An 18870-nucleotide genomic window follows, 5' to 3' on the forward strand; every position below is an offset into this window, starting at 1 on the left:
CCTTGTGGGGTTCAGTTACCTAAACACAGGTGTTGAAGGCCATCTGAGATGATCCAGAGTATCCAAGAAATCTACATGGGATCAGCAGATATGACACAGAGACCTCAGGGAAATACACATCCTTCTGTAGTGGAAGCTGGAAGACATGCAGAATATCCCACAACACTCAAAATGACAGTAAATGCCTAGGTTTATGCGAATACTGCCTTTAGTGCTTAGCATCATGATTGGGACCTCAAAAAGTTAAACATATATATATATAAATATATATAACATACACAGTTCCCATTAACCTGGTGAACTGAATTCAGTAGCCAGTCAGTAGGCTAAGGGAAGACTGATAAGACATCATTCCTGCACAAGGGTCTTCTGCCTTTTGGGAGGAACAGGGGACACATTACCACGGCATTCAATATGGATCAAAAACCTCTTCACTGTATCTCATTGCATTTGTGTCTATTCTGCCCAGGATGAATACTTTTAAAACAACATAATAAAAGATGATATTATCACTGCTATATTCATATAATAAAGAACATCTCTTCACCAACCACTGTGCTAATTGTCTTCTTTCATCTTGTCTTCCCCCATGCTCTTAGCCCTAAAAAGGTAGTATCGATTCTATCTTAGTTCCAGAAGATTTATAATCCCAATATAATAAGAGAAACAACTGTTACAGATAGCAAATAACTGGATGTAGGTAACATTTATCCAATACAGGAAAGTGCAAGAGGATGTCATGCTGGCTGACTTACTATAGTTTGGATTTTTCAGGCATTGTGGCAATGTTCCTACCTTTTAAGGAAGAATTTTAAAAGGCATAATGTATTAATTCAGGTAATTGATTAATTACAGTTTTGTTAGCTGTCTTGTATAAAACATAGTTCTCCCTGGAAAGACTAAAAAATGAGCATTACAGAGTTACACCATGTTAATGGAATCATAGGAGTATTAAAGTGCAAAAGATGAGAATGAGAACATATAAACATATAAACATATAAACTCCTAAATATCTGATTATCTCACATACTTCATAAATCTTTATGGATATTAGATCGCTACGAGCTATAGTTAAGAAGCCAAAGATATCCATGCCTTTTGATATCGAATAACTATACCCGTTCCGTTTTATTTTATTTTATTTTATTTTATTTTATTTTATTTTATTTTATTTTATTTTATTTTATTTTATTTTATTTTATTTTATTTTATTTTATTTTATTTTATTTTTGTGAGCTGATTATATTTTGTGAGCATTTTTATGTTTCATTCTCTAGAAAATAACTAACTAACTAACTAACTAACTAAATAATAAAAATGGAATGGCCCATGAAGAAAAGCACTGAGCTGACTATCTAAAAAATTACTACCAAAAATCTGGAAAGTATTCTCTTTTCCCATCTTTTCACAGTATCACTTTAAAACAACAACTAATTGACAGAAGTGAAGTGCTTTGGAAAGTGAGATTGGATGGCTAGAATGAGGGTTTGGAGTTCAGAATGGCTTCTTGGGAAGAAACAGGATCAACAGTTATGTATAGACAACACGATTCTTTGGCTACCATGAAAGCCAAAAGTTCCATCTTCTACTGCGTGCTGCTGTCATGACCAAGACAGGTGTAGTAAAACCTGAGAGAAACAAAAAGCAGTGAAATGAGGGTTTGAAGCTTACACAGTGGGGAATTGATAAATGTGTGGATTCCTTCTGTTATTTCAAAAGAAAAAGCAAGAATTACCTGCACCCCTCTGTAGTATGTACTTCCCACATTCTCCTATAGGCTGGTGAAATAAATGATACATGTGCTGTGAGTTACATTGGGTATCCTCAAGGTACGTGTAGAACATGTATGGAGTTCAATGAACTCTAAACCAAGATATTAAAACAGAGGGCCTGCAGTACAAATGTGTGTTAGAATACTTGAAATTGTAGTTGGTATTACCTCAACTAAACAAACTTTCCTCAAAGCCCCCAGTGATTCTACCATTATACTACATTAGAGGAAACCCCTTCCAAAGAGCAATCAGCTTAGCTAACCATACACAGCCTAAAAATACACAGAGCTGAGTATTAGCCATTTGTAGAGGACACTAATAACTAAGCGTGTCCTTTCTGCCTGGCAAGTACCATATAGTTCAAGGTGGATCTGAAAACTGAGAGTGGACCTAGGCCAATATGATCTCAATTGTTATTTTCAATAATAGAGTACAGCTAGCACCTCAACATGCAACTGTCTGTGACATGTATTTGGCTGCAGTCTTATTTAATCCTCTACTTTTAAAATGCCGTCTTCCAAAATCAAAGGCTAACAAGTACAAATTGTATCCATAAAACAGCATCACAACTTTATTCTCAATAGCTAAGCATTGAAATGCAAGCATACATTATAAATAGAAAAACAGCTGGCTTGGAGCACATTGCAAGCCACTAACACAGTTGAGGGATTTGAATGACATCATAACCCGTGAGAGCATGTTGCTGGCCAGCTGGTGTTATTTATAATATACTCATAATTGAGGAAAAATAAAAAGGCAAAAGTTAGGTATTACAGAACTAACAAAGTAAGTTAGTTTGAATTCTCTCTTTTCCAGAGTCACTTAAATAATCAAGAGTAACTATGAAGATGACTACTAAAAGGGGAGGAAATCACTTTATAATTACAACAGAACATTTAAAATAAAAGTCATAGAAGCCCTTGAAGCTGTACTTCTTGTTTTACTACATTCATCGTACTGTAAATTCTAGGAAATTATATGTCTTCTGTGTGGGTGCTAAAAAATCACAAAGCAATTTTGCCCTATTTACAAGTAGTGCTCAACAATTATTTTACTTTTAGCAAATTGCAAGCTGTTATTTTAGGGTTAATAGCACAGAGAGTTGGAGGGTTTAATTGTTACTCAGCATATAGGCGTGCCAAGTTTAATAACGTAAATATGCAGTAAAAAAATAGTAGATTGACTCTGTTATGTTGACTATGTTAAAATAAATAAATAAAATATCTGTGTCTCTGTGCACAAATAAAACATGTAGAGATGGAGGGAGGAATGCAAAGGTATACAAACAATGCCCTTACCTATGTAAGTTTTTGTGTATTTGAAATGCAGACACGCACACAAAAATACAAATATACACATAGCCATTGGAAAGTTAACCAGAATACATTTTCTTATTTTTCGTGGCAGCATAAGCTTTTTTTGTCTGCTAACCCCTCAGTCACTAATTCACATTCTTTTAAAGGGAAAAAAATATGCTTCTGTGCTCTAGTTTTAAAATGCAAAGGTATGATGTTATTTGTCACCATGCCCAAAAAAGTCCTTACTCGGTAACTTTGCCAGAAGAGGGAGAGAGAGAGAAGGCAAATGCTCCCCCAGCTGTTTCCTGTCTACAGTGTCTGTGTAATGTAGATAAATGTGAGGATTTTCTCTAAATCCCTCTTCTGTTTGCTAAATCTCACTGTCACTGCTAAAATCAGAGCAGATAGAGCCTGCGCAATGGAATAAAGTCCTCAATATTGAAATGTGACATTGCTCTCAACATCTCACATCTCTCTGGATTTCTTTTTTCTCATCATTACTGCTAACAAATTCATTTCCAGACTTTGCACTTTTAAGAAGCAATGGAAAAAATCAACAGTCTTTCAACACAATTAGTTAAGTGCTGCTTTTGTGATTTCTTGAAGGTAAATCTTTATTACTATTTCAAATAATTTTTTAGTTTTATTTTACTGTGTATTGTCTGCTTCTGGTTTGAAGAGTATTCTGCACTTTTCAATAACATTATTTTAGTACTGAGAATTATTTATAAATTGCTGAACATGCAATTTTATGTGATCTGGAAAATGGCTGTATGTAATAGTTGCAATTACATAGATAACTGTAAGGGTAAACTATTGCAGATATATGTCTTAAATGTCACTTCTATTCAGAGAACTTCACAATGTTTCAGTTATGTCATTATTAAAGGGTCCAATTACATCATTGTCTATATTGTTAATTAATGCTTTTGGACAAGAACTTTTAGCTATTTTCTGCAGGTGCAGGTTTTTATAGGAAAATAGGCATTGTACACATGTTAAGTTTCTGCAGTTTTAATATACACAATTATAAATAAAATCTTCATGTTTTGACACTGAAACTTTTAAGTGATGTTGTCCTTGCAGCAATTTTCTGGCAGTATTGTTGCATTTACTTTGGATTTTTTTATTATTTTTTTTCTTTCATAAATTAAAAGTAAATTTGAAGTTCTGTTTGTTTTCTACATTAGAACCCAGCTGCAACTCTTGCTGACCTTGCATATTTGTATAGCTTAAGCAACTGTATATAAAGAAAATGGAAATTCTTCTACATGTTCTTCTCCAAGTTTTCCCTTGTAGGGAGGGCTGCTTCAGGAAAGTTTGCATATGAAGTTTCATGTTATGACCCTAGAATTTCTACTCATTAATATAAGCTGTCGTTAGGTAAATTTGGCTTCAGAAGGTGCATTGACCTCTGTTTCTCTCAGTTGGCCCTAGTTCAACTTTCCATTATCAGCAAATTTATATTCTTCAAGAACTTTTTTTTATTATTATTATTTTCTTTAGTGGTTTGTAAGCACCCTTATGCAGTTAACAGAGTTCTTCTCTTTTAATTGCTTAGGGCCTAATTATTTTTTTTTAGAATGTCTTACACTTAAAGACACTTACCCCATTCCTTAATGTGATTTAGAAGAGCAGGTCTGTAATTGCAATGGATTAAACCATTCTCTTAATGTACAAACAGGCATCCTTTCCAATGTACTTGAAAGGTGAAGATGACTTTTTTTAAGGTTATTAGCAAAGCATTAAGAGATATAAAAGTAATATGCTGGTTCCTCAGCTAGTGCTTCCTGCCAAGCTTCCTTGGAAGCAGGGGAACATATTGATTTAGGTTAAGATGTAGCCCTGATTTTTTTAAATCAAAGTTAGCAGTATTTAAACCTTGATCCATTCTGAAGTACATATGATTTATAAATATGTAATAATTGCTAGTGAACACTATTACTACATACTAGTTACTTGTCTTACTACGACTTAATAATTAGATCCAACAGCTTCATATCAATATGAATATAACCTGATTTTTTCTATAGCATATACATAAAAATGTTGCCCACTTCTAGATATTTATAATTATTGCGTGTGTCCTTATATGCTATTAAAATGACCAGGGATGTGAAGAATCCTTATGCACAACTTGTGCCAAATGATAGTTTGTACTAAGAAGTGGACTTGCATATAAGAATTAAGATGCAAAAGAGATGTAGAGTGTTCATATATGACATTCCTCTGTGGTGCCACTCTTCTGGACTATTAAAAGAGGAATGCAGCAAAAGCTGGTTATTTTACTAAAAAAAGAGGAAATTCCAGCTGTGAAAATATGGTCAGTCATTCTATGCAACTAAAAGAAGTGCTTAACCAGGCTCATCCTGAACCTGTATTCAATTTCCAAATGTAATTAGATTCTTCAATAAACCCCACCCACATGCCAATGCATTTTCTTTTTAAACTCTCAACTTTCTAGTTAGACTTGGGACACTGCAAGTACTCTGCCTGTTTGCAAAGGACCTGAAGCAATATTGGATTACAACTTTGTATTTTCTTAAGAATATTCCCCTCAGACATAATGGGAACTGTGATTTTACCACAAACATATTGAATCAACTAATGTTATGTTTAATTAAAATGATGAGGTAAAGTTAAAGTCTTAAACTATGTTTTGGAATTAGTTTTGATGAAACAGCACTTAATTATTTTATTTTTTAAAGAAAGATTGAGCTGTAGAAACATGTGTGTCTACCCCCCCCCCCCCCCCCCAATAAAAAGTTTTTACTTGTTTGCAAGTTCTTGACTGCTTTTAAATTTGAGGATAAAGTGTAGAAATTCTCTGTGGTTTATACTGTGCAGCCTTTTTGGCCTCCACTAAAGGAAAAACAGTTGATAATCTGTTTTGTTGTAGCTCAGTGCTGATATTTATCTTAAAATGTAACCCAGCTGAAAAGACTTAAAAAAATACAAAATTGTTAAATGTCTAAGATTTATGTTTATTTCTGGACCAAATGTTATACAAGAACAAACTGTTAAATACATAATGTTCTTGTATTTGTAATGTCTTTCAGCCTTCTGAGCCTGTGTGCTAAACAGTTTTCTGCTTTACCTCCTCAGAACTAGGAACTGGGAACCATCTTAAACTGCAGGTGCATCACATTCATCTTAAAAATTAAAAAATATGGCAAGGGAAAAAAGAAATTGATGTTGTTAAGATATGGAATCATTACAGGAAATAATGTTGTGTGTTATCATTATTCATTCATCTAACCTTCTTCCATCTGTCATTGAAGTCATGTCCATGCATTAAAACTTTTTTCTTATTTTTTTCTTCCCATGGCAAAGTTGTCTAACGACTGTTGTGAATGGGAAAATAATTATTCTTTCTTTTTATGATATATCCTGAGATTAGATTTGCTCATTATTTTCACAGTGGAAATATTATCATGAAAAAAGAGGGATACATTCTGACTTCCTAATTTTTCTCTTATTCAGCTTCGACTTAAGTTGGAATAGGGGACTCATCCAGCAAGATGCTAAGATCCCTTGCCAAGAAAAAAAAAAATCTTGAAAATTATTGACTTAAACTAGAGAAAGCTCAATACCTCACTGAATCAACTTTTATATGAACAGACAAAAGATAGTTTCATCAATTTTTCAAAAGTTTAGTGAAAAAAAATCAGGGAAAGAGTCCCCGAAACCCTGAAAGAAACTTCAGGAGATTGATCACTTTATCCCAGTTCTTTGCACTTGTCTACTAATACAAGTCAATTTTAAGCCAAGCAATAATGATTTGCAACTTCTTACCTGACTGCAATACTAACATCAGCCTCGCAATAGAGTGAAATTAAATGCAGATTTACACTCTTTAAAACTAACATTTTTGGCAAATGACCTAAATCAGTTCAGAATATGCATTAAGCACATTCTTCACTGTCTTGATACTAAATAGAAATATATTTTCCTACTATTTGAAAAATGCTATCTTATTTGACATGTTGATATACATTGATACAAAAGGAAGTAGAAAAATGGAATGGTGTACATTTACACCCACTAAGGATTGACCCTTCTTCAATCATAAGTCCAGGAAAAGAACAGTTTGTAACCAAATGCAAGTGAGAAAAAAATCATCACCTGTGTTCACACCTCACAGCCAAACCTGTCCTAAGCAGACAGTGAAAGTATACCTGTTTCTATCAAATACAAATAAAAGTCCTTAACTAGTTCTGCTCTTAATTTCTTGAATGCTTCCAAATGTATACTTGCTAGTAACAGAGGACAGGAAGAATCATTCAGTCTGGTCCCCTCCTCTGGAAGGTCCCACATGACCTCTTCTGTAACTTTAGCAAGCTCTACCTTAAAATGTCTTTCCTTTTGTGCTCATTATTTTCATTTTTAAGGTGTCTGGAGAAACACAGAGTTCTAATAATTAAAAAACCTCTTCCTCTTGGGCCAGATTTCCTTCCATGTTATTTACAGGCATTTATTCTTATTCCAGTGCTGTTTTTTAAGTTTAAATAACTTGTCTGTCACATACCACTTCCACATCCCCTAGTACATTGGCAGACAGCTGTCATATTCCCTCTTAGACTACCTGGACCCAAACAAAACAACTCAAGGTTGTCTAGTCTTCCTTATCCTAGTACCTTCCCAGATCCCTTTGCCTGGAATATATACTATTCCATATCCTCCTTTGGCAAGAGCATAAATCATAGTTCCTACAACATTTTCTAACTGCCTGTGAATGTGAACCAAGACTACTCAGTAACGTAAGTCATCAGTTTGCAAAATGTATATTCTAGAATGTGTAGAGTTGCAACCTCATGGTGAGGCCTACCCTTATACTGTGTTTATTGTCTAACAAATTACAGTAAATATGCATTCTCAACTCCCAAGGGTGCAGGAGTAATTTTCTTTAGGAATCTATTGGGAAACTCTGACACAGTACTTTTGTTCCTTGGCAGGTGAAGATGCATACTATGTCCTACATTCATTTCTTCTACCTTGGCCTGTGTTTGCTTACCTTAACCAGTTCCGTTGCTGCTGGCCCAGAAACGCTGTGTGGTGCTGAGCTGGTTGATGCTCTTCAGTTCGTATGTGGAGACAGAGGCTTTTACTTCAGTAAGTCAACCTTTTCGTTCAACTCCTAAGTTTTTCCATGAAATCCGTTAGAGTTTGTAACTGCTCTAAGCAAACATAGGAATTATCAAACCAAGCTACCAAGTGTCACTAGTATCCTCTATCTCAGAGATGCCCAAGTCTTCAATGACAATGAAGACTCAGTAAAGAACAGAGGTGTCATGATCAATCTCAATGAGATTTTGATTCATTTTACTTTTCAGACATGTCATTGTTTTTAACTGCTTCCCACCTGCTGCTATCCCACCTGCTATGTTACTGCTTTCTGCTGACCTGCCACTGAAATTAAGGGAATAAAAGGACACACTAGACCCAAGATATTCATGAGGCAGAACTGCATGTACCTATTATGTCAGATGACTTGTAAACAGTTTAAGTACACATTGTATCATATTAAAACACACTAAGCTTCAACATCTGGTTTGAAAAATGAAAAGCTGGAAGGCAGTAAGTGGAATGATACTGCATCCAAGTATCCACATTCTATATCAGTTAAGCACAGGTGAAGTAAAATGCACTCATGATGAGATAATAAAGAATAATTCCACTAGAGATGATAGATAAAGTCTTTAATAGTGTGGATATATTAGTATTTGAATAACTTTTTGGAGCAAGACCTATACTTGGAAAGTAAATGTCACAATCCTTTTCCTTTGTTGCATTTTAGATTGTGCAAAGCTCTTAGTAGCTTCTTACAAGTGTTATCAAAATCAAGAAGTACACAATTCATAAATAATGAAAATCTATTTCTAATTATCTGCTATTTTTTATTCATATATCATACAATTAATGAAACATGTAGCTCATTCATTTAACTCATTCATGAATATACTTATTCGAAACATGTACGAACTTGTGCTTTTAGAGCCTCTGATGCTAGTGTTTACTCCTAACAATATGGTATAACTGGTTATTCTTGTCCAAAGTTATCTGTCTTTCAGGACTTCAGTTCCCCTTCAAAACAAATAAACAAACAAACAAATAAAAAAACACCACCTTTTTCAATCCTCATTTCATCCTAATAATTCTTGCCTTCCAAGATACCACTTTTGTTTTTCTGATCAGTTTCCCCACACACCATCCGTATTCATTTCTACTCATGGAGTTATTGCTTTCAAGATTTTTCTCCTTGCTTGCAATAAAAATAGAATTAAGGAAATCCAGATTCTTGGACCTTCAATTTACAGAAAATCCAGATAGTCTCTACAAAACAAGTTGCTAACTTTTTCACTTTCTTTTTCAGACTTTCTATTAAAGTTTACCCTTTGAAACTGGGAGCCTTAGTTTTGTATATGCACAGTAATTCATTAAAGAACCCTTCTTTTCTGTATTCAATGTGTTAGCTATCAGAAATCAGCATCTGCTCTTCAGTGCTGCTTAACTTAGCATGCTGATGCTGTACACAATATCAAATATACTAGAATCTCTCATAAAGCAACATACATTTTTCACCAGTTCTTTATTTGTTCATTTGAACACCATAATCTGTTACATTTATCAGCAGCTGAGTTACTGCTAATGGGCTATTTGAATAGCCTACATATACTTTCTTTTTGTAGTTAGAAGGAATGTAATGGAAGACTTTCTTCTCCCCTTCTTGTTCCTACACCAGAAAACAATGAAACAATATATTGTTAGAACAGAAGAGCATTTTTTTAACTGTGCATGTATCTTAGATGTTTTTCCAGTTATTTGTCTCCTGGCAAAATGTTTGCCACTTGTTCAGAGAACTATCACACTTGCTTACTGCAAAAATGCCCAGCACTGCCAAACAACCTGACAATTGTATACTCTTTGTGTTCCTCTAGATGAAAAATTGTGAAATGTTAATTATCAGCAAACACTCTCTTTGTTTTCAAACTCAGTTGTTCTAAACTTACACAACTTGTTTCACATCTCTACATTCCCTGAGCTAGATGACCCTTACTTGAAAGAAGGTGGGTTTCTGAAGTTTTAAAGGAGTTCATAACCCCTCCAATGCTGAGTTTTGTTTGGCATCAGTAAAGGCACTCTAGTTTTCTGTGGTGTGTGCCTACCTTCTGAGTTTTCAATTGAAATTAATACAATCGTTGACACCAAGAAGTTTTACCTTATTTGGTACGGATGCCTATGGAAGATTTTACAAATGAATGACCACCGTGTTTTAGGAAAGTCTTGTATTTAACAGAATACAATCACAAGATTCCATGGGAATTTTATGAAGTTAATGCAAAGTTGTTGGGTGCTAAGTAATGTGTGCCTCATGCCTGACTCTACTTCTGATTCACAAAGTAGTCATTTAATCTGTTTTAGCCTTTATCCTCTTATTTGTTAAATCTTAATCTAAAATATAGAACTATAGAAAAGTAAGTCCAGTAACACTGTTGTGAGGATAGCAAGTTTTTTAACCAAATATACTCCATATACAACATATTACTGGAAGCTATAAATGTTTCTCTGTTTCATGATACTTTAAAAAAGACTACATCATTTGTAGAAGTAAAAATCCAGTGAACCTTTTTCTTTTACAGTGAAGTGCATGTCAATTTAAATTGCATTTTAAGCCTTCTATTCTCATTCTCTTGTTCCTTTATATAAAGTATAATCAATGGTTATGTTTGCCTTTAACTCACTCAGGAAATAGCTGTGAGAGAAGGTTTTCTTCACTAGAGACTCCAAACATAAAGAATACCTTTTGGGTGAGGTGGAACTCCTGGTTCAGATTCAAGGTCAAAGCTTCTGACTATTCTTTGGGAGTTGTGGGTGGAAACAGAGAAGAATTAATTGTGTTACGTTATGTTGAAACTCTGTACTCCACAACCACAAGACTACATCTAGTGCTAGGATTAAAAGATTTTTTTTTCTTTATATAGTCTACTCTGCCCATGAAAACTAACTTTCCTAGCTAGGAAATTCTTCACAGATTTTGAAAAGATGCCCCAGCTGCCTCCCAAACACAAAGACAATTATTGACTTCAACTGGAAGTCAAAAGCTGTTTCTATCACTCCTGTTTTTTATGGTGGACTAGCAAGTAGTATTTTTTAAGGGACTAGCAAGGAGTATTTAGGGGAGGACACTGCAGAAAACCCAAAACAGAACATCTGCTTTTTCTCTTGGTCACAATTAACTCCAGCCAGCACTGGCTATTTCTTGGACAGCTTCTTCCCCCTCACAGGATTCACCAGTGAAGAGAAGTTTTGTTGCCACCTATCTAGCAACATCTCTCTAGTAGAACTTCTGTCATTAAAGTTCCCATGCACTAGCTTATGTTAGGAAAAGCCAACCAACAGGGATCCTGGCCACAGCTTGCTGTTCCTTGTAGCTGAACCTCCAAAAGAAAACAAGTGGCTACACTTAGACACAACTCTTCTCAGTTAATGCTCCTTCAATATCAAAAACTGGATTTAACAGTCATGAAACAAAGTGGGATGCCTGCCATGTTCATTTGAATGTTAATGCCTAGAAAGGCATTAACATGTTATTACAAAAAAAAAAATATATAAATGCTGAAGGCAAAGAGTGTAGGAAAAACTGAAAGTACAGATTACAGGAAAAACTGAAAGTACAGATTACAGAAAACATACAGAAAAGATAGCTCAGGAAGGGGTCAAATTTTGCTTGAGTAGTCTAGTCTTATCACAAGAATTTACTTTATATGTTAATCAAAAAAGAGGTTAAAAGATATTTTTTCTTCATACAAGTTGAATTTGATAGACAGTCATTCATTCTAGCTCATGTTGTTTCCTGAGAAAAGACAGTAAGTGTAGTTAGCTCTAAGGAGCAAATGCTATATTCTTTTTTTTATCCAGTTATTTCTCCTTTGAAAATATGCATTTTCCTTTCCCCCTAAATGGATACTACTTTAGCTAACAGTATATGTGAATGCCAATAAAGAATTAGATTTCTTATTTCTTTGGATATTTTTCATCATTTTAATTTCTAAAGGCCAGCTTAGATAGCAATAGTTATTTGAAGCAATTGGACAGAGTATCAATTTCATGAATTAAAAAAAAAATGTTAAAAAATGAAAAAAAAAACAGTTTGGGCTTAAAGAGCATCCCCTGAAGCACTACTTGCATAGAAAAGGAAGAGCTGAATTTAGATACCTGACACCATCTAGTTCCTCTGATACTCTTCAGATTGTGAAGAATAACCTGGCACATGCTTCCATACATACAAGTACGAATCTCATAAAAGACACAGGCTTTTCTGGAATAAGAATAAGGCTCACAGTGTCAACTGCTTTGAGGATGAACCTGGACATATTTTTACTACTTATTAGTAACACTAAGACAATCATAACTGTGCAGCATCCTTGGGGATATTCCCAACTGTGAGCAGCATAAAAGTACTCAGTTATAATAATCAGAAATCAGGAAAAGACAGTGAACATAACTTTGAGCAATTAGAGTCGTTGTGGAATCTTACTGCTTTGTAGAACTAACATATCTATAGAGGAACTGCTGCCTTACAGAGGAGGAAATAAGGGGCCTAGCAACAGGCAATCTTGTTGCTTCTTCCATTTCCCTTTAACTACTTCTTGTTTATGTTGGGAAGTCTGCTTTTAAGATGTTATTAAAGTTTCTAGGCTTGTCAAACCTATCATTGTAATTACAAGAGATGGCATGGCACTCAGTTCTTTAACTACTCCATACCTGTAGGAACTATGAGTCATTAGCTCCTCTGTGTGTCCCTGATTGAAAGGAATGTTAATATTACCAGCCCAGAAGTGGAGTGCTGAAAAGTTGCAGTAGACATAGTCTACAGTTTCAGTGACAGTCTTACAAAACTCTGCAAAGAAATGCTAATCATCCTGGCCATGTTCACGCAGGAAGATCTGAGAATGTTTTTAAGTTCCTTAATCTGGCTATGTGCCCCATCCATGTCCAAATCTTGTGAACATGGAAGACTTCGATGTATTCCTCAATTTTTATCCCCAGGTTCTTTATGTCTTACAGGAAAGCTGTAGTCTGGAAAGGAACTAAGGCTGGCTTTAGCCAGGTCCAGAGGGTAACTGCTCAAGGAACCAGAAATACAGGCACGGTTATTGACACAAGTCTGTGGCTGTGGCATCCAGAGTGATAATCGCTGTATAGTCAAATAACTGACATGTTTGCTTTTTTCCCCCCTGTAAAATTGAGGAAATTCTTGGGAAATATGCCAGTCTTTAAAAGAATTTTGTCCTTTTTTACTGCATTAAGAAAGGCTAGGAAGCGTTAATCTTAAGCAACCCCTGTAACAACAGAGAGAGAGGTTCCACCTACTCTTTCCATACATCAGAGAGGGAGTCTGGGAATATTTAGCCTCCAAAACAGACAAAAGTTAGTCTCTACATTCAGGTTTCCTCTACAGCTGGTTCTTCTCTAGTCCCCAAGGATTTCATTAGGGGACTGCAGTAATAATATTAAATGAACTGAGCGGAAGCAAACCATTGATCAAAATTTCATACTGAAGCAAGAAGTCCCTACTACCAAACCAAATAAGTACAGGTCCTCCAGACATTAAATTTACGTATCCTTATTAGCTGTTAGACATAGGAGATGCTAATGCATTTTATGACGTTTGTGTTTATCTATGCAGTAGACCAAGTTTCAAATTTGGTCTCAAATAGCAGAAAGCTGTTATTTGACATTTGATTCCTTAACTGCTGTTAGCTATATGCATATTTAATACAATGTTTAGTCTCATGTTGGATAAAGTCACTCAAAGAAGCACTTGGCAAGATCAGCATTAATTCTTGGCATAGCTGCCCCTCTTACTTTTCCACTGAATCTTAAATACCAAGAAAAACCCTTCACTGACTCCAATTCTGGCATATACTTTATGTAATTGGCCAAAACCTTTTCATATGGACCTCTTCATTTGTCCTGGTATTAATAACACATTTTCAATATTTGATCAACAGCAGGAACTGTCACGAAGCAAATTATTCACTTTACCAGAACCACAGTCTCTTAATTAAAACCTTTTGCATTAACTACTTCAGCATCTAGGGCAATCTATACAGAGTACTCATTCAAAGAAGGAAGTTCATACAGCCATTTCTCTAAAGCTTATTCAGCACTTCAGCTTTTATACATCTGTTCCAAACTCTCTCACATCACTGAAAATGAAGTAGAGACTTAAAGCCATTTTCATTTCAGAGCTTTGCTGAAAAAAGATGCCCCTGAACTTATTTATAAAACCGTACCCAAATGTCAACAGTTCCACATGTTACAAGCTTAACTTGATGAAAAATATGACAACACATGAAAGCAGTAACCAATGGTTAATTAATTTCTCATTCTAAAAATTTAGACTAAAGAAAGCAATACTACAGATGTATGCTAGTTGAAGATTTTATGTTAATTTATCCCTGTTAATAACTGCAGGATCTTCCACGTCAAGAGGAAGAAAAGGCCTTCACTTCATACTTTTTTTTTTTTTCTTTTTTTTTTTGCTGTTATGTTTCATGTAAAGTTACTGCACAAGATACAGCCCAAGTACTTGGTCGTTTGTTTAACTGACAGACACATTTCATGTTTGCTTTAGTAAATGAGGTTCTGAAAACAAGAATTTTAACACATCCATAGCCTTTGAAGAGGCACAATGTATGCTGACCCTTATGTAACCAACTTATAGAAAATTCTACATTGTCACTGTCAGTAAAAGTTGCTTACTTCAATCAAAAGGCACCTTAGACACTGCCTAACACACAAGTTTCAGAATAATAGTATAAATTGCTTTTCTTACTATAAGCAAAAAGTAAGAAAATTAAAATGCTATATTTGTTTCAGCATCGTTAAGAATTAAACAAATTACACAGGTGAGCTTATCTTGTCAATTTTATCCGAGCGATTTGTAGGTTAAATTTCTGATTGCCTCTCCAATGCCAATTCCTGGAAAAGTGTTTTGGAATTCCTTAGAGAACTGCTTTGAATTCCTTTAGTAAACTTAAATTCCTACAAAATCTGAAGCAGACACAAGTCTTAGACACTTGCTGTATTTTCTGATTGAATCCAATGTACAGTCAGCTTTAATGTGTTTTCAATGTTCTTGCTCTTAAAAGACAGCATGTAAGTTGTTTGCTTACCTCACACCAAATCTTTTCCTAATTAAAACTGATCAGCTTCCATATATCATAGAAACAACACAAAGTTATACCTGTTAGGGCTCATCTTTCTTATTTCTGAGTCTACGGCACATTTATCTATTTACAATCTTATTTTTGAAATTCAGCTGTGATCTCAGATTTCCCGTCTATGAAATGCAATTGTTGTGGAGTAAGAGAATGCTGTGGGGTTTGCTATCTGCAAACAGCAGACCTTTTCATTTCCTTATGTTCCCATAAAGCTGTAGAAGTAGGGAATGAGTGTCCTGTTAAAGCACTACCTTTAGAAACCTATGGCCCACACCCAAATCTGAAACTATATGACTTTTTTGGTATACAAATATTTGTTTATATTGTGTTTTTGTGTGATGAAAAGAAATGTGTACAAGGCTGAGTAAGCAGAAAAAAGAAGGGGTTGGCTCAGACCATTCTGATTCAGCTCAGCTCTGTGAACAAAATGGTTTTATTTCAGAAAATAAATATTCTAACAATACCTAGTAACTATTTCTATCTCCAAAGTAACACCCCAGCCACTATAAACAGCAGCTTCTAAGGAAAGTAAATACCACTGAAAATTGTTTTGACTTCATCTGAATTTTCATTAACAGCCATCTCCTACTAAGGCAATGGACAAAATCTTAAATTACACTCACAAACTCTGTATTTCACAAGTCAGTATTTAAAATAATATTTTTAAAGAGATTTTTTCAGACTTGCATTAACTATACTGAAGATTTCTTTTAGCTCAGACACCTAAAAATGACTGGATAAAAGCTTCTACTATTACAATGAAATTTTTATAGCTTCTTTTTGTAACTCTTCATTGATTACTTTAGGTTACATGAAAGCTAATAAGGACATCTATTTCAGGTTAACATTGCAAGTTTAAAATGAATACACTTTATACCTTGAAACTTCCGTAGTCAAGTAAGATGTAATAATTTGTTTCTACATCCCCTGAATTCCTGAATTACTAGTCAACAGGTCTTCCATGAAAAAACTTAGTTTTTCCTACGTATTTCAAGTTTTATGTTTCTTTCCATTAAAGTTTCCAGCCTTTCACAGACATATTTAGTTTGGCAGGAAGAATCTGGTGACTCATAGACTGAAGAGATTTGAGAGCAAGCTACTGAAAATGTATCTAATTTCTTCTTGTGTAATTTGGGAGCAAGCTACTGATAGTATGTCTAATTTTCCTAGTTTAATCAGATGTATTATTGGCAAATACATGCCCTGAATAAAAGACATGTTTATTCCTGAAATATATAGCTAAGATTAAACACAAAAACACCATCCATACTTGATTTTAGAACACTTATGTTGTTTTTTGTTGTTGTTGTTGTTGTTGTTTTTTTTTTTTTTTTTTCTAATTGCTTATGGCATTATACACTAAAGCAATGGGCACCGAATGAAAACAGAGATATTGCCGAAACCATTTGCATTATGACCCTATTTACATTTTTACATTCAGCAAAATGAAGTTCCTTCTGACTTTTTTTTTTTTTTTGCTTTTAAAGGGAGGATAGAAATGTAGCAAGAATAGGTGATGTTATTCCTCTGTGATTCATATGGAGAAGGACAAAGGAATTAGAAAACCTCTCATTTGTATTTTATATTGATGATTGTATTGTTTCTTTCACTTTTCAGACAGAAGTTTATTTTAAATTTAGTTCTTTCTAGACAGTTGGTGACAAACATTTAATTGTCATTTATCAACATACATACTGAAAATTTTTGAGGGATCAAGATTTTTTTTGAGGGATCAAGAGCTTGGTCCAATACACATGAGGAGATCCTGGTTCACATTCACTCCATCTGCTTTTAGGCTTTTAAATTAGATATCAGAGTTAGGAACCCACTCAAGCCTATTCTAGTCTGTGAAAGGAGTTTGAAACTTTCAGAGCTTTCTGTAAGTTATAGATATGCCATAGAACATACCTGTTCTTCTCTGCTAAATTAAGTAAATGAGCTATAGTAACTGCATCCTTAAATTAGTTAACTGAATAAGGACCCTCCATTAAGAGCCTACATTTGGTGGAATTAATCTATTTAAAGCCACACATCACCAAACTCTGAAGTGGAGATAGGGGTATACTCATATGGACCAGATTTTAGATCAAAGCAAATCCCAAGCTCATTTTAGCTACCATGCTATAATAAAATTCAGCAGTGACACAGAATGTACTTCATGAAGGTAACACAGGTTAGGCTTGCACCTTTGGCCTCCTTTAAGAACTACCAAGTCATTAATTTGACTAAGTGTGAATTCTGCTGGAGACTGTACTCTACTCTGATACAGTAAAAAGGAAAAGCCTATCACAGCCTATTCACACTAATCCATTCTTTGTCCTGTGCATATATGTGGCCTAGCAGTTTTCTAAGACATTCAGACAATAATAATATTTAAAACCTAGAGTGACATCTAAACATGAAAACTGTAGGTCTTTAATGGTGCAATTTCTCCATTAGAGTGCTGTGCCATAAAGTACCATGATGGAGAAAGAACACAGAATGGTGTTCAAGTACTGTTTTGAGATTCTCAGTGATAAAGCAATCTGAAGATTTAAACAATAGCTACTGATGACATATTGAGCTTAGCTATAAAAGAAAATACATGACTGAAATTAATAAGATAGAACTTTGCCTAAGTAAGTTAGACATCCACCGAGTTGAATTAAGAACACGAACGTTCTTCTACCTTTCTTGCTTGAGTTACTCTCTTCATCCAAGGCAACAGAAGAACAGTATAGAATCACTCCAGAGATAATTGCATTCCATGACCTTCTTTAAAGTTAAAATTTCCAAACTAGCAATGAGGGTAGGAGTTGTACTTCAGGTTGTTTAGATCTTGAGAAACTGTCAACTTGTATTATTTTAAGACATTCAGAGAACAGGACAAAAACAAATAAACAAACAGAGAGGATGATTTATATTTGGTATGAAAAAATAGGTATACAATTTAATTTATTTCAGGGTAGCCTTAATAATATGCATTGTACCAGTTAGTCTGGCTTGAGGGAAAATGAGTAGAAATGAAGATAGTGTTTCCACATTGTTCTCTCACTTCGCAATTATGTGAACAGGACTTCCAGATCTAAAAATCATGAAGGTTGATCTTGTAATGAAATACTCGTATGAATGTTTTCCATACACTTCTAAAATTCTGCCTTTATGTAAGGAATTAGATACAATAGAAAATATAGCTATACCAAGATACAATTATTTCAGAAAGTGTAGGGGTCTAAACAGTATAATATTTCAAAAAACAGTAGGAATATATTTTAATGTAATTTGACTCTTACTTTTCTTTTTACAAACAATGGAATAAAATTCTACAACTACTTCCAGTGGCTTTAAGTGATCTACTATAATTTTATTACATAGTCACTGTACTTTAGTTTTTGAAAGCAGTAGCAGTTGATACTGTAAGAGACAACTATTTCCTATTATCATCAAGATGAAGCCTAATAAAATGAGCAGAAATTATAAGTGGTGATATTATTATTATTGTCTGCTGCTCCTTTTAAATATAAACTTATACTCTGATATTTTTGAATAAATTAGACATTAAGCCCCAATCAAGAACCATAGAATCATAGA

At 34.4% G+C, this 18870-nt stretch overlaps 1 protein-coding gene across 1 annotated transcript in view; it reads left to right on the forward strand.

The window, feature by feature from the left end:
- Nucleotides 1–3396: 3396 nt before the first annotated feature.
- IGF1 (insulin like growth factor 1) overlaps nt 3397–18870 on the forward strand; it is a 53219-nt gene continuing 37745 nt past the window's right edge. Inside the window, exons 1-2 of the mRNA XM_032196378.1 lie at nt 3397–3676; nt 8026–8182. Coding sequence (XP_032052269.1) covers nt 3614–3676; nt 8026–8182 — 220 coding nt within the window. The 5' untranslated portion in view covers nt 3397–3613. The remainder of the gene's footprint in view (nt 3677–8025; nt 8183–18870) is intronic.

The sequence above is a fragment of the Aythya fuligula genome, chromosome 1, assembly GCF_009819795.1.
Source record: "Aythya fuligula isolate bAytFul2 chromosome 1, bAytFul2.pri, whole genome shotgun sequence".
Lineage (NCBI taxonomy): Eukaryota > Metazoa > Chordata > Aves > Anseriformes > Anatidae > Aythya > Aythya fuligula.